Source organism: Macaca thibetana, chromosome 3 (assembly GCF_024542745.1).
Source record: "Macaca thibetana thibetana isolate TM-01 chromosome 3, ASM2454274v1, whole genome shotgun sequence".
NCBI lineage: Eukaryota > Metazoa > Chordata > Mammalia > Primates > Cercopithecidae > Macaca > Macaca thibetana.
In genome coordinates this window covers 103,167,463-103,192,296 of record NC_065580.1, presented here as the reverse complement: position 1 = coordinate 103,192,296, position 24,834 = coordinate 103,167,463, and the positions used below count along the sequence as shown (strand labels likewise).

The following is a 24,834-nucleotide window of genomic DNA, read 5'->3' as shown; positions in this document are numbered from 1 at the left end:
TGCTTTCTTTTTTATAGATTTGCCTGGTTTACCTGTATTTATTTATTTATTTATTTTTTAACATTTTTGTGACATTTTGGTTTAGGTATATTTCTCATTATTATATTTTTTCTATTCAAATTCCTCTAATACTCATTTTCTAATTGGTGAATTTAACCCATTTTCATATTAACTGTGATAACTGCTGTGTTTGTACTTCTTCCTGCCATCTGATTTTATGTTTTCTATTCATTGTGCTTTTCAAAAATTATTTTCTTGATACTTGCTGAATTGTTAGCTATATCCTATTTCTATATTTCCTGGTGGTTTTTCTTAAATTATTAGCAAATATATTCATCTTGATATTAAGAATTCATCAGCATCTAAAACCTGTTACCACCACCGATAGTAGCTAACAGTTATTATTTTCTGTGTGTCTGACAGTATTTTAAGTTTCTTACCAGTATTAACTCAGTAAATCCTCACAACCATCTTGTGAGAAGGGAGTCAGTTATTCCCATTATTTACAGATGAGGAAACCAGTAAGAAGGTAAGTAATTTTCCGAAAGGCACACAGCTAGTGAGTAGTGGAGGCAGAATTCATACTCAGGCTCTGTACTTAGAGGACCTGCTTGCTTCAGCCCTGAGCTGTCGGAATATTGTTACTTGTCCCTGCCTACGCACCCTCTCCTTCCAGGTTATGCTGAAATTTACTTCTAGATTGTTGTCTTATCTGTTATGTTTTAAGAAGTCTCTAAACATTTACATTAAAGACACCAGGAATCTTTGGACTTGACTTCAAATTTTACTGATTTATTTTTCCTTGACATGTAGAATTGGCATGCTTTCTGGGTGCTTTCTCACCTGAAAAATGGCTTTATTTTGCCCTCATTTGATGGATAGATAGGTTTATAGATATTTGTGGGTTTCAGTCAACATTTTGATGACATTGCTTCTTTGTGTTCTAGCATTGAGCATTACGGATGAAAATTCCTATATAGTTTTTCTCTCTGGAAATCTATAACATTTGGAGGGGTGATACGTGTGCGTTGTTGTTCTCTTATTCTTTCACTTTAGCCTCTCTTTTTTGAATTTCTGTTACTGCTTTTATCATATTATCTATTTCTTTTCTTTCTGTGTTGTCAGAGAATGTCATCACTGAGTCTTTAATACTGTCAACTTCAGCTGTGTACATGTTGCTCTTCAACCTCCTTTTGAGGCTTTAAATTAGGCAAATATATTTTTCTTAGAATTTCTGAAAACTCCTTTTCACTGGAGCTTATTTTAATTATATGGATGCCTTATCCTCTTAAACTTCTGTGAAAATAATAACTGGAGTTTTCATTTGCATTAGCTGTTTCATGAGAGGTCAAGTTTTTTACTCATTTATTTTGATGTTTCCTTTTCATGCTATTTGTGTCTTGGGATTTGGTTGTATAATCACATTTTTAATTAGCTACCTGATTTAAATAAAGTATCAGTAGTTACTTTCAGAGTTCTTGGTGATTATAATTACTCACCTACCAGGCTTCTTCCTTGCATGCAGCTCACTACAGGAATCTGTTGTGCCTAGAAGATTTCGGGACAAGTGGGGAAACCGCACTCTGTTAACTGCATGCCCAGGGAAGGAGCTACAAGGGAGATAGAATAATTTGGTCTCCACTATTACCTTAAGAGACCTTCCCGTCTTCTGTGTAAAAAAAAACTACTGCATACAAAGGGTAGGAGCTACAAGGCAGATAGAATAATCTGGGCTCCACTACTACCTTAAGAGACCTTCCCCTGACTTCTCTTTTAAAAAAAACCTATGGGTCTGTGTACCTCTGAATTTAGTTTCTACACTTATTTCTCTCTTCACCCCCAAAATCCATATCAGAATGCCCCTGCAGGCTATAAAACCTTTCATAAAAGTAAAATACCCAGTCTTTTCAAGAGAAGAATAAAATAGGCAGCCTCCTACCTCTTGTCTTACTCTAATAGAAACTCCATGAAGGTAAGTGTTGTGTCCATACTGTTCATGCTGCACAGCAGTTGCCCTTATCTCAGGGCAATGCATCCCAAGACCCCCAGTGGATGCTTGAAACTGCAGAGAGTAACACACCAGATTGCCATCATCGGAACACATTTCTGTTCATGTCTTCCACCCTCAAATTTAATGCCTTTTCCATCTTAACTAAGTACTTATCATGGACTGTGGCCATAACTTTTGCAGTTGTAGATGCAACAGCAAAACTAGCATTAATTTTTTCTTCTTCACAATTTCATGGATAGATTTATTCTTACTGTAAATCTTAGCAACCACAGCATATGATGTTTTTTCTTTTGAGAACTTTCACCTTTTCTCTTAAAGAAAGCACTTTACAGCTTCTCTTTGGCATATCTCAACTGCCAGCATCATTGCTCCTGCACTTTGGGGCCATTATTAAGTCAGAAAAAGGGTTACATGAAAACAAGCACTGAGCTACCACCAGAGTCCATCTGATAACTGATATGGTAACTATGTGACTAACAGGCTGGTGACGTATACAGCATGGATATGCTGGACAAAGGGGTGAGTCACGTCCCAGGTAGGATGAAGCAGGATGACTTGAGATTTCACTATTCAGTATGGTGCACAATTTAAAACTTAGGAATTGTTTATTTCCTGGAACTTTTCGTTTAATATTTTTGGACTGCAGTTGACCACAGGTAACTGAAACTGTGGAAAGTGAGGATCGGAGGATAAGCTGGGACTGTGGTATTCATTTCGTTGCACAGTGCCTAGAATACAGTAGGTGTACTGTAAGTGTTTTGTAAAGGGATAACTTTTCTGAAACTAAAAATATTTATGTTTTACCCAATTTTTCTGCTGGAAATTTATGCTAAGGAAATATTCAGAGATGCTTACAAAGTTTTATGCACGAGTGTTTATGTTATTTGTAATTGTGAAAAATGAAAACAACTCAAAAGTTTAACAGTGGTCATCTAAAGTATTGTATACACTGTATATATAGGTTTAATAGAAGGTCATCCTATTCATTTATTCATGAGAGGTACAGTCTCCAGGGGTCTGTAAAATCTATTTTGTTTTAACCAAAGAACAAATTTTTGACATATCTTGAGTATGATGACTATAAGTTATGACTTTTAAATTGTTGTAATTTTTGTAGTATTATCTGATATTTTTATTTTTATGTATGTTCCTAAGTAGTTTAGAGATACTCAGATTTTTAAAATCTAAGATCAAACAAATGAAGCTTATTTTTATGTATTCATAGTATAAGAGACATCAGTAAATAGATAATATTTTTGTTTTATTCTAGAAAAAAGCTCCTTGAACATGGTGAGGTAAAGCTTTCATTTTAATCTCTGGTAGACTTGTGTATTACATTCTAGTTTGAGGATAATTGACAAAGGTATAACCTGCTGCTGACGCACCATCAGTCGTGAGTTGTCAGCATTGGTGATACATTTCTGCTGATCCTTCTCGCTCTTTCATCTGCTCTCACTTTTGAATAGTAATAAGGATTTAAAAGCTAGAAGGCTGATTTGTGACTATAGTACAGAATTAAATTAAATTGCATTCATTTAACAATAACAAGCATTTGGTTTCTAGCCTGCTGAGCTAATCAGCTACAGTCCATTAGGGCAGGCACCCCTCGCCCTGTGACTGGTGGCCATCTGCCACCACGTAGATTTGCTGGTCAGTCAGCGACAAGCTCAGAAGTGTTGAAGGACTCAAAAGATACTAAAGTAATGTTCCTGCCTTTCAGTATGTGTAAGTTTACAAAGGAGACAAATAAGACAACATTTTATATGGTGCGAAATTATTTTGTGGCATAAAAAGGAAAAGATCAGTGTGGGCTGGAAATAATTTCCTATTTGATAGAACTTTAAGTGGGTGTTGAGGTAAAGGTCAAATTGACAGGAGTGGGTAACTGAATTTGAACTTAATAGGGATAGTTTATGACACATGTTGAGTATCCTTTATCCAAAATGCTTAGGACTAGAGGCGTTTCAGATTTCAGATTTTATTGAATTTTGGAATATTTATACTGTAGTTACTTAGCTGAGATCCCTAATCTGAAAATCCGAAATCCAAAATGCTTCAATGAGCATTTGTTTTAGCATAACCTTTGAACATCATATTGGTACTCAAAAGTTTCAGATTTCGGAGCATTGTAGATTTCAGATGTTTGCATCAGGGATGCATTGGTAACTTTGTCACTTTACAGTGAGGCCCGCTGTGTTGGTCCTCCGCCTCCTCGCACCACCTCCTGCTCTCCCTGGCTCCTCTGCCTGCTCCATTTTCTTGCCGGCTGCACTTATTGCCTTACAGTAGACTATGTAATGGATTTATTTATTTGCTATGTCTATGTATTGTCTGTCTTTCATTACTAAATGTACTTAAATACAATACAAGGGCAGAAATTGCTCACTGTTGTATCTGAAGCACCCAGAAGAGGACCTGGAACATAGTAGGCGTTCGATAAATTGTTGCTGAATGAATGAATGCTAATAGGCTCATTACTAAGTTAGAAGGTCCTTGTCTTAATGAATAATACAGTTTTAATATACTTCATTAATTTAAAAATATGAAAAGCAAAAATATGATTTTGTCTTATTTGTGTTTTTATAGCTGGCTTTTCACACGTTGCAGTTGTTAGCGTTTACTGCCCTTGCCATTTTAATTATGAGGCTAAAGCTGTTCTTGACGCCACACATGTGTGTTATGGCTTCCTTGATATGCTCTCGGCGGGTAAGGGATTCATTCTTTTATAACAATACAAGCATAACCTTTGAACATCATATTGGTACTCAAAAGTTTCAGACTGAGTACTTCAGGGTACTTTTTTTTTTTTTTTTTTTTTGAGACGGAGTCTCACTCTGTCTTCCAGGCTGGAGTGCAGGGGTGCGACCTCAGCTATAGCAGCTACACTTATAATTACTGCGGCTTTGCCAACTAATTCAAAATATAAACACACTAAGTGTTTTTAACTTAACTAACTTAAATGATTTAAAATATTACTTCATGATTCACTATAAGCAAGAAAAGCAATTTCAAGTGGCTTTGAAAAGTATTTCTAGATTTTAATTGATAGTTCTATAACAAGCGATTAGGCAAATATTTCCCCTCTGTTAATATCCTGTCCATGAACATAACCTTTTGGAGTTCAGGTTTGTGTAAGAGTGCCTGGCGCAGTGACTCACACCTGTAATCCCAGCACTTTGGGAGGCCTAGATGGGTGGATCACTTGAGGCTAGGAGTTCGAGACCTTCCTGGCCAACATGGTAAAACCCCATCTCTACTAAAAATACAAAAATTAGCTAGGCATGGTGGCAAGTGCCTGTAATTCTAGCTACTTGGGAGGCTGAGGCAGGAGAATCGCTTACCTGGGAGGCAGAGGCTGCAGTCAACCAAGATTGCACCACAACACTCTAACCTGGGTGACAGAGTGAGACTCTGTTTCAAAAAAAAAAAAAAAAAAGAGTTTCCTGGTGGCCGGGCACAGTGGCTGACAGCTGAAATCCCAGCACTTTGGAAGGCCAAGGTGGGCAGATCACTTGAGGTCAGGAGTTCAAGACCAGCCTGGCCAACATGGTGAAACCCTGTCTCTACTAAAATACAAAAATTAGCCGGGCATGGTGGTGTGTGCCTGTAATCCCAGCTACTCAGGACGCTGAGGCAGGAAAATTGCTTGAACCCAGGAAGCAGAGGTGGAAGTGAGCTGAGGTCGCACCACTGCACTCCAGCCTGGGAGACAGAGTGAGACTCCCTCTAAAAAAAAAAAAAAAGTACCCTGAAGTGCTCATCCAATACCAGAGCAGATGCAGAGTAATTGCTCTAGTACGGTCCCGTTTGGCTCAAAGAATCTATAAGAAATTCTGGGGTTCTATCACTGTATCTAACATACAAAAGAACTAGATAAATTAGCTAGAATATTGGGCCTCAGGTATTTCTACAAACACCTTACTTAGTTTTGATTATGAGTGTATAGCCTTAAAATACCATAATGCCTGTTTTCCTGAGAAGAATCTATATATGTCAAGCTAATAGGGCTTCCCTGTCTACTAACGATGTCCACAAAAGGCAGCCAAGGATGAAAGGATTTAGTTCTAAGATGTTTCACAGCTGTGATTTGTTTATTTTAATCCTTGGTAGTAAATTAGTACTAGAAGGATCAGGCATTCCTTCCTTAATTCTTCCCAGGGGAGAGAAAGTTCCGTTTTCACCTGAGCCCTGTAATGTTAACATATTCGTTGCTTTAGAAACAACCGGAGATGGTAATTCTGTATACGTGTGTGCTGATATCAAAGGGTAATTCACATTGGTTTGAGTAACAAGGTGAGAATTTATTGTTGACCCTACAGTACGCTTCATTATAAGAACTATAAATAAATGATTTCTGTCGTTTCAGCTCTTTGGCTGGCTTTTTCGCAGAGTTCGTTTTGAGAATGTTATCTTTGGCATTCTAACAGTGATGTCAATACAAGGTTATGCAAACCTCCATAATCAATGGAGCATAATAGGAGAATTTAATAATTTGCCTCAGGAAGAACTTTTACAGTGGATCAAATACAATACCACACCAGGTGTGTAGGTATTTTGGTTATATGCATAGTTTTGCGCAAACATACTCACAAACACATTTGTGTATACTATATAATTCTTATTTCTGATATATGTGTTTATGTGTGTATGACAGATTTACAAATAGACATTCATATTCTCACAGACTTTGAGCAGACTATTGCAATGTCAATCAATTAAACCCTTCCAAAACACAATTTTGCGCCCCCTTTAAGCCCCTCCCAGATAATTATCAAATTTAAATTAGCACCAGGAAATTAATGATTTTTCACATGTTATGTCCTTTAACTCTCAGAGAGCACTATAGCATTTTAACCATAACAATGACAAATCAAAGAAATAAATCTTTAAAAATGAAATTTCACACCTTGTGCCAGGCACAGCAGAAGATACTTCTGATGGTGGGGAGAACTGGCACCGCTTCTGTCACTCCAATCAGTGCCCTCTCCTCTAATTCTGTAAACAGGTCATCGGCAGAAGAGTTAAAGTCTTGGATATTCTATTTTCTTCACAAAATCATCTCATAGAGAGAGTATACACCTGACTTTTAAATACTCCAAAATTTTCTTTTTAGCTTACCTTCTTTTCTTTCTGTCTTTATTCAGAACTATCTCAAGCAGATATTTTTAAATACCTTTCCAGAGAATAAGTATATTCTATAACATTTTCTGTAACTAAATTTGTAAATCTAAGATTATTTTTGATATTTAGAAACTTTCTCTGGTACGAGTTCTTCACTATGGTTTATTTAAATTTTCTTATGACTCCTGAGCTTGTTTCCTCTTATTTCTTATTTGATAGCCACTTTTTTGCTAATTAACCATCATTAAGGTAAATCTTTATAGGCATTAACTAAGATATTTGGTCTATAGCTTTCAAAGGGTGTAGGTGACAGCGCCTCATTAAACTGCCAAGCCAGTTTAATTCGAATTTTAAAAGTAATCCCCAACAGACTTTTTCCACATAGGAGATCAAGATAGTCACTCCCTTTCCTTACTCTCTCTTGCCCCTCCCCAGTTATGGCTATTTTTCCCAAGCTTTTAAAGATAGCTGCCCTTTTAATCTTTTCTTGTGTCTTTCTTTGTTCTGGTGTTTGTATTGGGTTCCTTACAGAGAGCCTACATTTGGCAACTTATCCTTCTAAGATAACTGCCACAAACCCCTATCTCACTTTTAGATGCCTCTTCTTTTCAATCTGTCTTGTTCTCCTTTTAATTACTCTTATTATGAGTTATCTCATGGTTACCACATATTAAAAGCTGTATGAAGTTTTGTAGTATTAATGGAACTGGTGCTTATGTTGAGGTCTGCCATATAAGGTTGTATAGTTTGTGCACTGCACAAAGGTGACCAATTGAGAGGATAAGTGAAAGCTTAAATCCAGCTTGTGGTCCACTCATCATGCTATGTACAAATGGGGCTCTGTCAAGTCAGGGGAATACCTTTTTCTAATCTGTGTGTAGGCTAAATGGAAACTTCCATACGGTGATAGGAAAATATCTGATATTTCTTTGTTATGCTCATTGACTTCACGGCCAAAAAAACAGAAGGTGGAGGGGGAGGGTATTTCTTCCTCTCTGTCTGCCATAGACGACAACTCAGTGGGTCCAGCTCTTGCTGGACAGGTGTGCCTAGTTTTTTCTGGAAGACCCTGGCCCTGGGCTTTCAGTTCTTCTTGCCCAGCATTTCCCAACCTTAGCACTGTTGACATTGAGGCTGTCCTGTGTATTACAAGAAATCCTTGGCCTCTATCTACAAGATGCCAACAGCATCTCCTCCCTCCTTCCCATAGCATGACATCCAAAAATGTCTCCAGAGTTGACAGTGCTCCCTAGGGAGCAAAATCATGCCTGCTTGAGAACCACTTCTCTAGCTTAACAGCTTGTCATCATTAATTATTGAGTCTCCAATAATAAATACACATTCTTTGATTGGCTTACATATTTTCAAATTTGAGGCATATAAAAAAATTTTCATTCAATGTTGCTTTTAGAATGCTTAGTTATATTGGAAAGGAAACACTCAGGGTTCTCAAAATTTTTAATTTATGTGGGTACATAGCAGGTGTGTATATTTATGGGGTAAATGGGATATTTTGATACAGGCATACAATGTGTAATAATCACATCAGGGTAAATGGAGTATCCATCACCTGAAGCATTGATCCTTTGTGTTACAAACAATCCAGTAATACTCTCTCAGTTACTTTCAATTGTACAATTAAATTTTGTTAACTATAGTCACCCTTCTGTGTTACCAAACACTACATCTTATCCTTTCTTTCTATTTTGTTTGTGCACATTAACCATCCTCACTTCCCCTCTACCCCCTCACTATCCTTCCCAGCCTCTGGTAACCCTCATTCTATTCTTGATCTCCCTAAGTTCAACTCTTTTAATTTTTAGCTCCCACAAATAAGTAAGAACATGCAAACTTTGTCTTTCTGTACCTGGCTTATTTCAATTAATGTAAAGGACTCCAGTTCCATCCATGTTATGGATAGGATCTCATTCTTTTTTTATGACAGGATCTCATTCTTTTTTATGGCTGAATAGCACTGCATTGTGTCAGTGTACCACATTTTCTTTATTCATTCACCTGCTGATGGACACTTAGGTTGCTTCCAAATCTAGGCGATTGTGAGAAGTGCTGCAATAAACACGGGAGTGCAGATAACTCTTCTAAACATTTATTTCCTTTCTTTGGGGTATATATCTAAGAGTAGGATTGCTGGATCATTTGGTAACTTTAGATTTTTTTTTTCCCTACAGAGTTGTTTGAGTTCCTTGTATATTCTGGTTGTTAATTCCTTGTCAGATTGGTAGTTTGCAAATATTTTCGCCCATTCTTTGGGTTGTCTCTTCACTTTGCTGATTGTTTCCTTTGCTGTGCAGAAGCTTTTACACTTGATGTGATCCCATTTGTTCATTTTTGCTTTGGTTGCCTGTGCTTCGCGGGTATTTACTCAAGAAATCTTTGCCCAATCCAAAGTCCTGGAGAGTTTCCCCAAAGTTTTCTTATAGTAATTTCAGAGTTTGAGGTCTTCGATTTAAGTCTTTAATCCATTTGGATTTGAATTTTGTATATGGCATGAGATAGGGGTGTACATTCATTCTTCCGCATATGGATATCCAATTTTCCCAGCACCGTTTATTGAAGAGATTGCCCTTTCCCCAGTGTATGTTTTTGGGACTGCTATAAAAAATGAGTTTACTGTAGATGTATGGATTTCTTTCTGGGTTCTCCACTCTGTTCCACTGGTCTGTGTGTCTGTTTTTATGGCAGTACCGTGATGTTTTGGTTACTATACTTCTGTAGTATAATTTGAAGTCAGGTATTGTGATTCCTTCAGTTTTGTTGTTCTTGCTCAGGGTAGCTTTAGCTATTCTAGGTCTTTTGTGTTTTCATATAAATAAGGATTGTGTGAGGAATATCATTCGTAGTTTGATGGGGATTGCATTGAATCTGTAGATTGCTTTGAATAGTATGGACATTTTAACAATACTGATTCTTCCAATGCTTGAACATGGAATAGCTTTCCATTTTTTGTGTCTGCTTCAATTTCTTTCTCCAGTTTTGTATAGCTTTTATTCTAGAGACCTTTCATTTCTTTAGTTAATTTATAGGTATTTAATTTTATATGTGGGTACTGTAAATGGAATTACTTTTTAAATTTTCTTTTTCAGATTGTTCTCTGTTGGCATATAGAAATGTTAATGATTTTTGTCTGATTTTGTATCCTACAACATTACTGAATTTGTCAGTTCTAACAGTTTTTTTTGGTGGAGACTTTAGTTGTTTCTAAATATAAGATCATATCATCTGCAAACAATGATAATTTGACCTCTTCCTTTCAAATTTGGATGCCCTTTATTTCTTTCTCTTGTCTGATTGCTCTAGCTAGGATTTCCAATACTATGTTGAATAATGTGGTAAAAAGTGAGCATCCTTGTCATGTCCCAGATCTCAGAAGAAAGACTTTCACTGTTTCCTCACTCAGTATGATACTAGCTGTGCGTCTGCTGTATATGGCTTCTATTATGTTGATTAATGTTCCTTCTATACCCAGTTTTTTTGAAGGTTTTTATCATGAAAGGATGTTGAATTTTATCAAATGATTTTTCTGCATCTATGGAGATGAGATGATCATATGATTTTTTCCCCTTCATTGTGTTGATATGACGTATCACATTGATTTGCTGTGTTGAACCATCTTTGTGTCCCTGAGATAGATCCTATTTGGTCATGATGAACAATCTTTTTAATGTGTTATTGAATTCAGTTTGCTAGCATTTTGTTGAGGATTTTTGCATTAACATTAATCAGAGATATTGGCCCATAGTTTTCTTTTTTTGATGGGTCTTTGTATGGTTTTGGTATTAAAGTGATATTGGTCTCATACAACGGGTTTGGAAGTATTCCCTCCTCCTCTATTTCCTGGAATCGTTAGAGTAGGATTGATATTAGTTCTTCTTTAAATGTTTGATAAAATTCAGCAGTGAAGCCATCGGGTCCTGGGCTTTTCTTTGCTGAGAGACTTTTCATTAGAGATTTGATCTCATTACTTGTGATTGGTCTGTTCAGGTTTTGGATTTCTATATAGTTCAATCTTGGTAGGTTTTATGTATCTAGGGATTTATCCATTTCTAGGTTTTCCAATTTATTGGCATATAGTTGCTCATGGTAGTCTCTAATGATCCTTTAATTTCTGCGATATTGGTTGTAATGTCTCCTTTTTTTTAAATCTCTGATTTTATTTATTTGGGCCTTCTCTCTTTTTTTCTTAGTCTGGCTAAAGGTTTGTTAATTTTGTCTTTTCAGAAAACCAGTTTATCTTTTATATTGTTTTCTTCATTGCAATTTCATTTATTTCTGCTCTGATCTTTATTATTTTATTTTTCCTACTAACTTTGGGTTTTGTTTGCCTTTTTCTTCTTTTTTGATGTAGGCACCTATAGCTATAGACTTCCTTCTTTAATACTGCTTTTGCTGTATCCCATAGGTTTTGATATGTTGTGTTTTCATTATCATTTGTTTCAAGAAAATTTTCAATTTCCTTCTTAATTTCTTTATTAACCAACTGGTCATTCAGGAGCATATTTTTTAATTTCTATGTTTGTAGAATTTCCAAAATTCCTTTTACTACTGATTTCTAGTTTTTTTCCAATGTGGTCAGAAAAGATACATGATATTGTTTCCATTTTTAAAAATGTTTTCAGACTTGTTTTGTGGCCTATCCTTGTTTTGTGGTCTATCCTTGAGGAATGATCCATGTGCTGAGGAGAAGGATGTGTATTCTGTAGCTGTTGGATGAAATGTTCTGTAAGTATCTATTAGGTCCTTTTGATCTATAGTGCAGATTAAGTTTAGTGTTTCTTCATTGATTTTCTGTCTAGATGACCTGTCCACTGCTGAAGGTGGGGTGTTGAAGTGTCAGGCTATTATTGTATTTGGATCTGTCTCTCTCTTTTGCTCTGATAATATTTGCTTTATGTATCTGGGTGCTCCAGTATTGGGTGTATGTATATTTACAACTGTTATATACTCTTGCTGAATTAACTCCTTTATCATTATATAATGACCTTCTTTGTCTCTTTTTATAGTTTTTGTCTTGTAATCTATTGTGTCTGATATAAGTATGACTATTCTTGTTCTTCTATGGTTTCCATTGGCATGGAATATAATTTTCCATCCCTTTGTTTTCAGTCTATATTTGCCTTTACAAGTAAAGTGTGTTTCTTGTAGGTGAAACAGATTCTTAGGGTTTTGTTTTCTTATTCAGTCACTCTTTGTCTTTTGATTGGAGAGTTTAGTCCATTTACATTCAGTGTTATTATTGATACGGACTTACCCCTGCCATTTCGTTATTTGTTTTCTCATTGTTTTGTGGTCTTCTCTTCTTTCCTCTTTGTCTTTCATTGAAGGTGATTTTCTCTGGTGGTGTGTTTTAACTTATTGCTTTTTATTTTTTGCATATCCATTGTATGTTTTTAAACTTGAGTTTACCATGAGACTTGCAAATAATATCTTATAACCCATTATTTTAAACTGATGACAACACTGATTGCATAAACAAATAAGCCAAAGGAAAGCTAATAAAAATTCTAAACTTTAACTTCATCTCCCTACTTTTTACCTTTTTGTTATTTCTATTTATATCTTATTGTACTGTCTGTCTCTTCAAAAGTTGTTGTAGTTATTTTTTATTGGTTCATCTTTTTGTCTTCCTACTTATCCTATAAGTAGTTTATATACCATAATTACACTGCTATAATATTCTGTGTTTTTCTGTTTACGTACTATTACCAGTGAATTTTGTACCTTCCAATTCTTTCTTCCTTATTAATGTCCTTTTCGTTCAGATTGAAGAATTTCCTTTAGCATTTATTGTAGGATAGGTCTGGCGTTGATCAAATTTCACAGCTTTTGTTTGTCTGGGAAAGTCTTCTCCTTTAGGTTTGAAGGACATTTTCTCTGGATACACTACTCTCGGGTAAAAGGTTTTTTCCTTCACTTTAAGTGTGTCATGACATGCTCTCCTGGCCTGTTAAGGTTTCAACTGAAAAGTCTGCTGCCAGATGTATTAGAGCTCCATTGTATGTTTTTTGTTTCTTTTCTCTTGCTGCTTTTAGGATCCTTTCTTTATCCTTGAACTTTGGGAGTTTGATATTAAATGACTTGAGTTAGCCTTGGGTTAAATCTGCTTGATGTTCTAGAACCTTCTTGTGCTTGAATATTGATATTTTCCCTAGCTTTGAGAGGTTCTCTGTTATACTTTTGAATAAACTTCCTACTGCTATCTCTCTCTCTAACTCCTTGTCTTCAAGCTCACTAATTCTTTCTTCTGCTTGATCAGTTCTGCTATTAAGAGACGGATGCATTCTTCAGTATGTCAGTTGCAGTTTTCAGCTCCAGAATTTCTGCTTGATTCTTTTTAATTATTTCAGTTTATTTGTTAACTTTATCCGATAGGATTACCAATTCGTTCTCTGTGTTATCTTGAATTCCTCTGAGTTTCCTCAGCACAGCTATTTTGAATTCTCTGTCTGAAAGGCCACATATCTCTGTCTCTCCAGGATTGGCCCCCTAGTGCCTTATTTAGTTTGTTTGGTGAGGTCATGTTTTCCTGGATGGTCTTGATGCTTGTGGATGTTTGTCAGTGTCTGAGCATTGAAGAGTTAGGTATTTATTGTAGTTTTTGCAGTCTGGGCTTGTTTGTACCCATCCTTCTTGGAAAGGCTTTCCAGGTATTCAAAGGGACTTCAGTGTTGTGATCTAAGTTTCTGGTCACTGTAGCTGTATCTGCACTAGGAGGCACCCCATGCCCAGTAATGCTGAAGCTATTACAGACTCTTAGAGGTACTACCTTGGTGGTCTTGGATAAAATCCAGAATTCTCAGGATTAGCAGGGAGAAGCTCTTGTTCTCTTCCCTTACTCTCTCCCATATGGAGTCTCTCTCTCTCTCTTTCTCTCTATGTGCTAAGCTGCCTGGAGCTAGGAGTGGGGTGATATAAACACCTCTGTGGCCACCACTACTGGGAATGTGTTGGGTCAGACTTGCAGCTAGCACAGCACTGGGTCTTGCCCAAGGCTCATTGTAACTACTGCCTGGCTACCACCTATGTTTGCTCAAGGTGTAGGGCTCTACAGTCGGCAGGTGGCAAAGCAAACCAGACTTTGGTGACCTTCCCTTCAGGGTGGCAAGATCCCCCAGGTCATAGTCAGGTCCAGAGATGCTGCTGTCCAGGAGCCAGGGCCTGGACTCAGATGCCTTAGAAATCTACCTGATGCTCTATTCTACTGCAGCTGAGCTGGTGCTGAAACCACCAAAGTCCTTCCCACCCTTCCTTCCCCTTTCCCCAGGCAGAGGGGTCTCTCTCCATTTCCACCACTACCACAGGCCCATGGGAGGTACTGCCTGGCTACCGCCAACATCCACTTAAGGCCCAAGGACCCTTCAGTCAGCTTGTGGTGAGTGCTGCCAGGCCTGAGACTCACCCTTCAGGGCAACGGGCTCTCTTCCAGCCCATGGCAGGTCCAGAAATGCCATCCAAGAGCCCTGGAATCGGGGACCACAAGAGCCTGCTTGGTGCTCCTCCCCACTGCGGCCACGCTGGTACCTAAGCTGACCTTTGATTCTTATGAAGATGCTTTTTGTGTAGATCCTTATCAAATTTGGTGTTCCTAAAGGGAGGATGAACAGTGGAGGCTTCTGTTTGGTTATCATGCTCTACCTCCTCTCCAACATACAGTTTTTTACAGTAGATCTGAATAATATGTCTTGTCTTTATTACTGATTTTATTCTGCTGATTAAAAATGATAATAATCTTCACAATTATATAATTGTTTTTTGTATAAAAGTACCAAGAAGTAAGCATTTGGTCTTCTGGTGTTTCAAGAGATGAAATGGGCCGGGCGCGGTGGCTCACGCCTGTAATCCCAGCACTTTGGGAGGCCGAGACGGGTGGATCACAAGGTCAGGAGATCAAGACCATCCTGGCTAACACGGTGAAACCCCGTCTCTACTAAAAAAATACAAAAAAACTAGCCGGGTGTGGTGGCGGGCGCCTGTAGTCCCGGCTACACGGGAGGCTGAGGCAGGAGAATGGCGTGAACCCCGGGGGCGGAGCTTGCAGTGAGTGGAAATCGCGCCACTGCACTCCAGCCTGGGTGACAGAGCGAGACTCTGTCTCAAAAAAAAAAAAAAAAAAAAAAAAAAAAAAAAAAAAAAAAAGAGATTAAATGGAAGCCAGATAGTAGATTTTGCTGTATCTGTAGTTATGACCAAATTTATACATGTTATTACTCCAAAAAGTACTAGCAGCAAGTAATGAAATGATTTCATGGCATGTATAAATGGTGTCAAGTCAAATGATAACTCTGAGAACTTTATTAAAGATGATCTGAGGGAAGAAAACAATGCTTTTCTTTTTTTATGGCACATCCAAAGGACCACAGTTCACAAGCCACAAAAGTCATTTGAAAAAATGTCTCTTGAGACTTGCCCTTCATAGCAGCCTCTCAGTTCCTGGCATTCCACATTATTGGAACAGATATGACATTTTACATTCCTTTTGTTTCATGTGTGTCTGTAGTCCTGCTGTTCGCGTGGTGCTCTAGCATAGCAGGAAGCTTTAGTGAAGCAGCTAAGAGGGCAGGCTCTGGAACTTCTTAGCTGTGCAGTCTTGGGCAAGTCATTTAACTTGGCTCTGTCTCTTCATCGTCTATAACAGCAGTCCCCAGCCTTTTTGGCACCAGGGACTGGTTTCATGGAAGACCATTTTTTCCACAGAACTGGAGGATATGGGGTGGTTTCTGGATGAAATTGTTCCACCTCAGATCATCAGGCATTAGATTCTAATGAGTGCACAACCCAGACCCCTCACATGCTCAGTTTGTAGATTCTACAAAGTAAGAACAGAAGATCCACCTCTTAGAATTGTGCAAATTAAGTTATTTAATTCTTATTAAAATATAGAGCACAGTTTCTAGCACCAAGATAGCATTTAACAAAAGTCAGCTATTATTATAGTAGACAATGAATAACTATTGAGTCAATAAAAAGAATGAGGTCCCTGGTCATGTAAATTGGCATCATCCTTCTTAATCTGGGTTCACATATTAGAGGTAAGTTTAACTTCTGATTTTCTTTAAAACATTTCATTGAAGAATATAGCCTTTTTTTTTTTCCAGGTGCTGTCTTCGCAGGTGCCATGCCTACAATGGCAAGTGTCAAGCTGTCTACACTTCATCCCATTGTGAATCATCCACTTTACGAAGATGCAGACTTGAGGTTGGCAGCCGATGAGTATTTCACCAAGACTCACTTGGTGACTCCCAATTCTTAGGAATTTGGAACATTTTTATACACACACACACACACACACACACACACACACACACACACAAACTCATCCTTATTTTCATGCTGGAAGTTAAAAAAAAATGACAATAACCAGTCCAGAAATGACAATACATACCTGTTGCCTCTGGAGCAAGCAGACCTCTGAAAACTGAAAAATGCAAAAGCCAGTTTTTCCCAAAGTGACAAACGTGTCACATATTTATGATGTGTGTGTGTATTCCAGTAAAACTACTAGGTAGTTGGAACAGGAGATAGGATGGATTTTACTCACAGCCATGGTTTGCCAACCCCTGCTCTACAGCACAAGCCCCACTCTGATTTAAGAAATGACTTCTAGATCTTAGTGGTGGCTAATGACTAGCCTTTTGTGACAGTTAGAAAAAGTACATGAAAGTTGCTACTATATGTTACCTGCTTTCATGAAAATTTAGAGTATTTTTGTTAGCTGATTATAAGAACTCTAGTTTCCATTGATGTCAAAGTTTTGCTTTCCTTAAATGGCTGGTTTAAAAATTTATTTTGGTTATTCTAGTAGTTGTCAGGGTAATCTTTTTTTAAAGCGATTTTTGGCCTATTGTTAGAGGCAAATGTTTAAATTATTTAAAAGTTTTAGGTCTGCTGTCTAGGAGCCAGGGCTTGGAGTCAGACACCTTAGAAATGCACCTGATGCTCTCTGTTCTACTGTGGTGAACTGGCATGGAAACCACTGTGGTGACTAAGCATATGCTTGAAATTCTAAGCAACATCCAATGCATAAGTGATTGTCAGGATTTTGTAAGAACTCCCACTATGGTCAAATCACCTATTGTACCGTATTTTGGTGACCATCCCCATTTCTCAAGGTTCTGTGGGCTGGGCACGGTGGCTCACGACTGTTATTCCAGCACTTTGGGAGGCCGAGGTGGGTGGATCAGGAGGCTTAAGAAAAATATATTCAACGAATTAAAAGAAAACATGGTATCCATGAGTGAAGAGATGTGGAATCTCAGCAGAGAAATAGAAATACTCCAGCCCCCATGGAAATTCTAGAGCTGAAAAGTATAATAAATGAAATGAAAATTATTTAAATGTACTCAACAATTTTGAGATGAAAACAGAACATTTGAACAGGAGGTCAGGAGATCGAGCTCATCCTGGCTAACATGGTGAAACCCTATCTCTACTAAAAATACAAAAAATGAGCTGGGCGTGGTGTCGGGCGCCTGTAGTTCCAGCTACTCGGGAGGCTAAGGCACGAGAATGGCGTAACCTGGGAGGCGGAACTTGCTGTGAGCCAAGATTGTGCCACTGCACTCCAACCTGGGCGACAGAGTGAGACTCTGTCTCAAAAAAAAAAAAAAAAAAAAAAAAAGATTCTGTGAAGGTGCTTTTCCCACCTGTTCTGACACCCTGGATGCCCATTGTCTAAGTGTTCTACTTGATACACTCAATTTCAATTCATGTGTTTGTCAGAGCTTCTTTAGATGAAAGTAAGCATTGAAAGATAGGTTTTCACTGCATTCTGTCTCTGTCAGAATATATTCTCTGAAAACTTTGTGAATTATGAGAAGAAAATTTTTTTTTTTTTTTTTTTTTTTGACGCGGAGTCTTGCTCTGTGCCCCAGGCTGGAGTGCAGTGGCGCGATCTCGGCTCACTGCAAGCTCCGCTCCCCCGGGTTCACGCCATTCTCCTGCCTCAGCCTCCCGAGTAGCTGGGACTACAGGCGCCCGCCACCTCGCCCGGCTAATTTTCTTGTATTTTTAGTAGAGACGGGGTTTCACCGTGTTAGCCAGGATGGTCTCGATCTCCTGACCTCATGATCCGCCCGTCTCGGCCTCCCAAAGTGCTGGGATTACAGGCTTGAGCCACCGCGCCCGGCGAGAAGAAAATTTTATATCCTAAGCTGCTCTCTGCTACCCAGTACAACTTCAGACTATTTTATACACTAATGAGCAGTATATGCAAAATTAAATTGCTGTAAGTTTTATTACATTCAAAATATAAGTAGGAATGTGGAAACTGCCATCCCCAAAATAATTGATGCTGTTTTGAGTCATGTATATCAGTGTTCCGTCTAGTAAGTACTGAGATTTCAATTTGCCGGTAAGATTTTTTTAGTCTATTCTATTATTTATTTTAAAATCTTTTAAACTATTGTTTAAATTTAAAGGGCCCGGACAAAAATAGTTTATTCTACATATAGTCGAAAATCTGCCAAAGAAGTAAGAGATAAATTGTTGGAGTTACATGTGAATTATTGTGTTTTAGAAGAGGCATGGTGTGTTGTGAGAACTAAGTGAGTATTAACCCTATGCTATCTGATATGATATATTTTTAAGCAACAAATGTTTCAGTTTATTACAGTAGTCCTGATTCTTTAAGAATTTTTATTTTAAATTTATTAAAATATCCTGGTATCTCAGTTTAAATTATTTCATCTAGAGAAGTAAAACTATGCTATCAATGAAGAAGAATTTAATTCCAAACATTATAGTATACTTTAATATCCTGATTTTTCAATTTAACATCTTCAACTTAGCTTTTTTCATAATTTTTGAAATATTTATGAAAATTTTTATTAGATATCTGAAATATGGATTTGAATTCACAACAAAGTGAGATATTGGCATTCTGTACTATATAGCTGAATTATATTGGATTTGTAAGACTTAAAAGAAAAGTGACAAAACCCAAAATGACATAAGAAAAACATTCCCAATTAAAATGTTTTAATTTCTGAATTTTGAATCTCTAAAAATCGTAAAATTCTAAGATGTGTAATTGATCTTTTGAGGCCTTTGTTTAGGCTCCTAAGCAGAGATATTAGCTCCTGCACATGACAGGAAATTTAGGCACATTAATTGTCTCCTAGAACAGCACATTAGCAATCAGAAGAACAAAACGGGTTCTACAGTCACTTCAATATATCATTTGCAATGTACAAAAGGTTTCAGAGATGCAAACTAAAATGAGAGAGTATGACCAATACTCTGAAAAAAGTTAATAGAAACCGATCCAAGTAGGTCCAGATGTTGAATTTAGCAGCCAAAGATTGCAAAGCCACTATTACAAATACATTCAAAGGCTTAAGAAAAATATATTCAACGAATTAAAAGAAAACATGGTATCCATGAGTGAAGAGATGTGGAATCTCAGCAGAGAAATAGAAATACTCCAGCCCCCATGGAAATTCTAGAGCTGAAAAGTATAATAAATGAAATGAAAATTATTTAAATGTACTCAACAATTTTGAGATGAAAACAGAACATTTGAACAGAAAATTCAGTGAATTTGAAGATAGATCAAGACAGAATAGTTAATCAAAAGAACAGAACCAAAAATATTGAAAAATAACCAATGTCACAGACCTGTGTAACATTAAGTAGTTCAACACATGCATAATTTTAGCATTAGATGTAATGAAAAAAAGAACATGAAGGAAAAAATATTGAAGAAATGTTGGCCAAAAATTTCTCAAGTTTGATGAAAGCTACTAACTTAAAGATCTGCTAAGCTCAACAAATCCAACTGGGTTAAGCCCAAAGAAAACCAAAGCAAGGCACATTATAGTCAAAGTGGTAAAATCAAAGATTAAGAGAAAATCTTGAAGAGAAAAAATGATATGCTATATAAACATCTGACTTATCAACATAAATGGTGGAAATTAACAGACACTGGAATGATAATTCAAAGTGCTGAAGAAGGAAAATCAAGAATTCTATATTTAATGAAAGTATCTTTTTAAAATGGAGGCCAAAAGTACATTTTTCCGATCAACAAAATCTAAGATAATTTGTTGGTAACAGATTTATACTTCAAGATGGACAAGAAGTTCTATCAGCTGATGAGAAATGATGCCAGATGGTAACTCAGATATACAAGAAATACTGAAATGCGCTGGAAATGGTAAATATGTGGATATTAATCACTACACATTTTCTTCTCTGAAAATCTTTAGAAGATATTATTTAAGGCAAAGGTGATACCATTATTTTTTAGTTTATGATAGAAATTAAATATACATGACAACAGCACAAAAATTGAGTAAATGGAAATGTATGATTTACTAGAAATAACCCAATTTAAATGGTAAGTAAATCATGATATGTTGGCCAGGCGCAGTGGCTCATGCCTGTAATCCCAGTACTTTGGGAGTCTGAGGCAGGCAGATCACGTGGTCAAGAAATTGAGACCATCCTGGCTAACACGGTGAACCCTGTCTCTACTAAAAATACAAAAAATTAGCCGGGCATGGTAGTGGATGCTTGTAGTCCCAGCTACTTGGGAGGCTGAGGCAGTAGAATGGCGTGAACCTAGGGGGCAAAGCTTGCAGTGAGCCGAGATTGCGCCACTGCACTCCAGCCTGGGCAACACAGAAGACTCCGTCTCAAAAAAAAAAAAAAAAAAAGTTAAAGATGCTTGTTGTCATCCCTAACAAAAACCACTAAAAAAATAAATAAAACTGAGGGGGGGGGGGAAGATCATAATGGCAAGCCTAGACATGGATGAACCTGGATGCATTAAGTGAAATAAGTCAGCTACAGAAAGATGAATAGTGCATATTTTCACTCATGTGGAAGCTAAAAGAAGTAGCTCATAGAAGTAGAGTAGAATTGTGGTAATTAGAGGCTAGGTGGGAAGGGTAAGGAGGAGGAGAAGATAAGGAGAGGGTGGTTAAGAGATACAAAATTAGAGATAAATAGAAGGAATAAGTTCTAGTGTTCTCTGGCACTGTAGAGTGAAGATTAGTTAACAGTAATTTATCGTATATGTCAAGTAAGCCAGAACAGAGGATTCTGAATGTTCCCAGCACAAACAGGTGGTAAACATTTGAGGTGATGGATATCCTAATTACCCTGATTTGATCATTACACATTGTAATTATGCACTGAAATATCACTCTATACTCCATAAATATGTACAAGTATTACTTGTCAACTAAAAGTAAAAGGGGAAAAAACATAAACATATAACCAACTTAAGACCCAGCAACTGTACTAGGCATTTTTTTGCAGACAGGTGAAAAGTTGTGTTCATACAAAATTCTGTAGAAAAATGTCTATAGCAGCTTTATTTGTAATAGCCTAAACCTGAAACAACCCAGGTGTTTTTCACAAGATGAATGGTTAAATAATAGTGATCTATTCATACCATGGAATACCGCTCAGCAATAGGATCAGACTATTGATACACTCAAGATCCTGGATGGATCTCCAGAGAATTGTTTGAATGCAGAAAAGACAATACCCAAAGGTTACATACTATATGATTCCATTTATATAACTGTCTTCAAATGACAAAATTATAAATGTGGATAATGATTTGTGGTTGCGAGGGGTTAGGGTGGGGTGGGAATGTGGGGGAAGTATAGTATGTGTGGCTATACAACCGATCTCCATGGTGATGGAAATGCTCTCTGTCGCCATTCTATCAATGTGAATTATCTGGCTGTGATATTATACAAATGTTCAAGATGTTACCATGGCGGGGGACACTGTCTAAAGACTGTACAAGAGCTACTTGTATTATCTCTCACTTAATGTGGATCTCCAAATGTCTTGAAATAAAGTTTTTTTAAAAAAAAACAAAAGAGCACAATAGCAAGCCTATATCAAACCATATCAGTAATTTCAAAGTGAAAGAGGACTAAATTCTTCCAAACAAAAGGCGGAGATTGGCAAACTGAATATAAGAGCAAGACCTATCTATGGGCTGCCTGCAAGAGGTGCATTTTAAATGCAAATATGTATATTGGCTAAAGGAAAAAGAATGGAAAAGATATCATGTGAGTAAACATTAGAAAGCTGAAGTGAAAAATGTATAAATATCAGATAAGATAGATGTTAAGACAAAGAATATTATGGAAATGACTATGTTTTATAATGCAGAATAGTTCAGTACAGGAGAAAGATGTAATAATTTGAGTGCATATGAACTTAAAAGAGAATTTCAAAATATATGAAGCAAAAATTGACAGAACCCAAAAGGCAACAAACAAGATTAAAATGGAATTATAAAAATCACTCAATCCAAAATAAGACAGAAGAAGTGGAAAAGGGAGACAAAGATGGAACAAAGAGAAAACATCGAGATGATAGACTTAAATCTAACCATATCAATTATCACATTAAGTGTAAATGGACTTGTGGTAGGCTGAATAATGAGCCCCCCACGATGGCCATGTCCTAACTCCCAGAAATTGTGAATTACCTTACTCACATGGAAAAAGGAAATTTGCAAATGTGATTAAATTAATGCTCATGAGATGTGGAGATTATCCTTATTATCCAGGTAGGACAGATGTAATCACAAAGTCTTTATAAGGAGGAGGCAAAAGAGTAAGAGATCAAAAAGGTGATGTGATGGTAGAAGCAGAAGTTGGAGTGATATAAGGCCATGAGCCAAGGAATGAGGCCAGCTTCTAGGAGCTGGAAAAGGCAAGGAAGTGGATTTTCTTCTCGAACCTCCTGAAGGATTGGAGTCCTGCCAATACCGTGATTTTAGAATTATGAGCTCCAAAATTTGAAAGAGAATAAATACATGTTGCTTTAAGCAACTGTTTATGGTACTTTGCTATAGCAGCAATAGGAAACTAATATAGCTCTAAACACCACAAATGAAAAGCAAGAATTGTCAGATTGCATAGCAAAGCAAGACCCTACTATAGGCTACTTTCAAAAAATTTATTTAAATATAAAGAAACGAAGACGTTAAAAGTTAACAGATAGGAAAGGGACATGTGATGCTACTACTAGTACTGACTAGCTGAAAGCTGGAGTGGCTGTAATAACATCAAAGTACATTCGAATGTTAAGAATATTATCAAGGTTAAACAAGGATTTTTAAAGGAAGGGATTTATATTTCAAGAGGATGTAGCAACCCTGAACATTTATGCACTCAGATAACAGAGCTTCAAATATATGAAGCACAATTGATAGAACTTTAGGAAAAAATAGACAAATCTACAGTATAGTTAGAAATTTTAATAGCCGTCTCTAAATAATTGGTAGAATAAAAAGAAATCCAGCAAGAATACAGAAGACTTGAATAACGCCATCAACCATTATGACCTAATTGACATTTATAGTACACACCACCCTAGAACAGCAAAGTAGACATTCAAGCACACACAGACTATTTATCAAAAAAGATCAGTTTCTAGGCCACAAAACAAGTATTGACACATTTAAAATACTTTAGGTCGTGTAAAGTACAATCTCTGACTACAATGAAATTAAATTAGAAATCAGTAACAGAATTCTATATGGAAATTCCCTCAAATGTTTAGAAACTAAGCAATACACTTCCAGATAATCCATGGTCAAGAAGAAACAAAAGGAGGGTGAGTTTCAACGTATTTTGACCTAAGGGAAAATGAGAACACCATCCCGCTATTTGTGGGATGCAGATACAGCAGTAGAGAGATTTGTTTTTATGTTGAATGCCTATAATAGAAAAAGAAGAAAGGCCTCATATCAGTCACTCGGCTTCACCTTAAGGAACTAGAAAAAAAGAACAAGTAAACTCCAAAGTAAGGAGAAGAAAAGAAAGCATAAAGATTAGAATTAAAATCAGTGTGAATTTCCCCCAAAAACAGGGAAAAGTAAATAAAACCAAATACTGATTCTTGAGATTAATAAAATTGATAAATTTTGCCCAAACGAAAAGATTGAAGACAGAAATTACTAATATCAGGAATAAGAAAGATTTTATCACTACAGGATCTGAAGAAATGAAAAGGATAATGAGGGAGTTTTAGGAACAACTTTACTCCACTAAGTAGGACAAAATAGATAAAATGGACAAGTTCCTTGAAAGATGCAAAACCAAAGCTCACTTAAGAAATAGAAAAACTTATACCTATACCTTTTTATGAATGACCTTATATCTATTAATAAAATTATATTTGTAGTAAAAAGAATTGTCACAAAGAAAACTTTAAGACGGATATCTTCACTGGAAATAATTCCAATTCTACTAAATATTCCAGAAAATTCAAAAGGAGGGATTACTTCCCAGCTGGTTCTGTGTGGTCAGCCTTATCCTGAAACCAACATGAGAGAAACATTACAATAAAAGGAAACCAATCAAAATGTATCATGAACATGTATGTGAAATTTGTAAGTACAACTGTAACAAATGGATCCAGCAATATATTAAAGAAAGACAATACATAATGTACCAGTGGAGTTTATCCCAGGAATGCAGAGTTGTCTCACTATTTGAAAACCAATCAAGTGAATTCACCATAGTAACAAACTGAAAAAGAAAGACCGCATCATCCTCTCAGTGCATTCAGGAAAAAGTATTTGACACAATTCAGTATCCATAACTGATTAAAAACCCTCAGGAAACTAGGAGTAGAAGGCAACTTGCTACTAAGAATCTAAGAATATAAAATTTCTAGAAGAAAATATGGAAGAAAATTATTGTAAC

At 36.8% G+C, this 24,834-nt stretch overlaps 2 protein-coding genes across 4 annotated transcripts in view; both read left to right on the top strand.

Moving 5' to 3' along the window:
• Nucleotides 1-18,729, top strand: part of LOC126950095 (probable C-mannosyltransferase DPY19L2) — a 92,984-nt gene extending 74,255 nt beyond the window's left edge. For 2 of the 3 annotated variants that reach the window (XM_050783272.1, XM_050783271.1), the window contains 5 exons: nucleotides 3,282-3,306; nucleotides 4,598-4,717; nucleotides 6,378-6,552; nucleotides 16,246-16,345; nucleotides 18,568-18,729. In XM_050783272.1, the coding sequence (XP_050639229.1) occupies nucleotides 3,282-3,306; nucleotides 4,598-4,717; nucleotides 6,378-6,552; nucleotides 16,246-16,345; nucleotides 18,568-18,697 (550 nt within the window). In that variant the 3' untranslated portion in view covers nucleotides 18,698-18,729. The remainder of the gene's footprint in view (nucleotides 1-3,281; nucleotides 3,307-4,597; nucleotides 4,718-6,377; nucleotides 6,553-16,245; nucleotides 16,346-18,567) is intronic. The other variant, XM_050783273.1, reaches the window with a different exon arrangement.
• Nucleotides 1-24,834, top strand: part of LSM5 (LSM5 homolog, U6 small nuclear RNA and mRNA degradation associated) — a 298,060-nt gene that overhangs the window by 48,868 nt on the left and 224,358 nt on the right. The gene's annotated exons all lie outside the window — the stretch shown is intronic.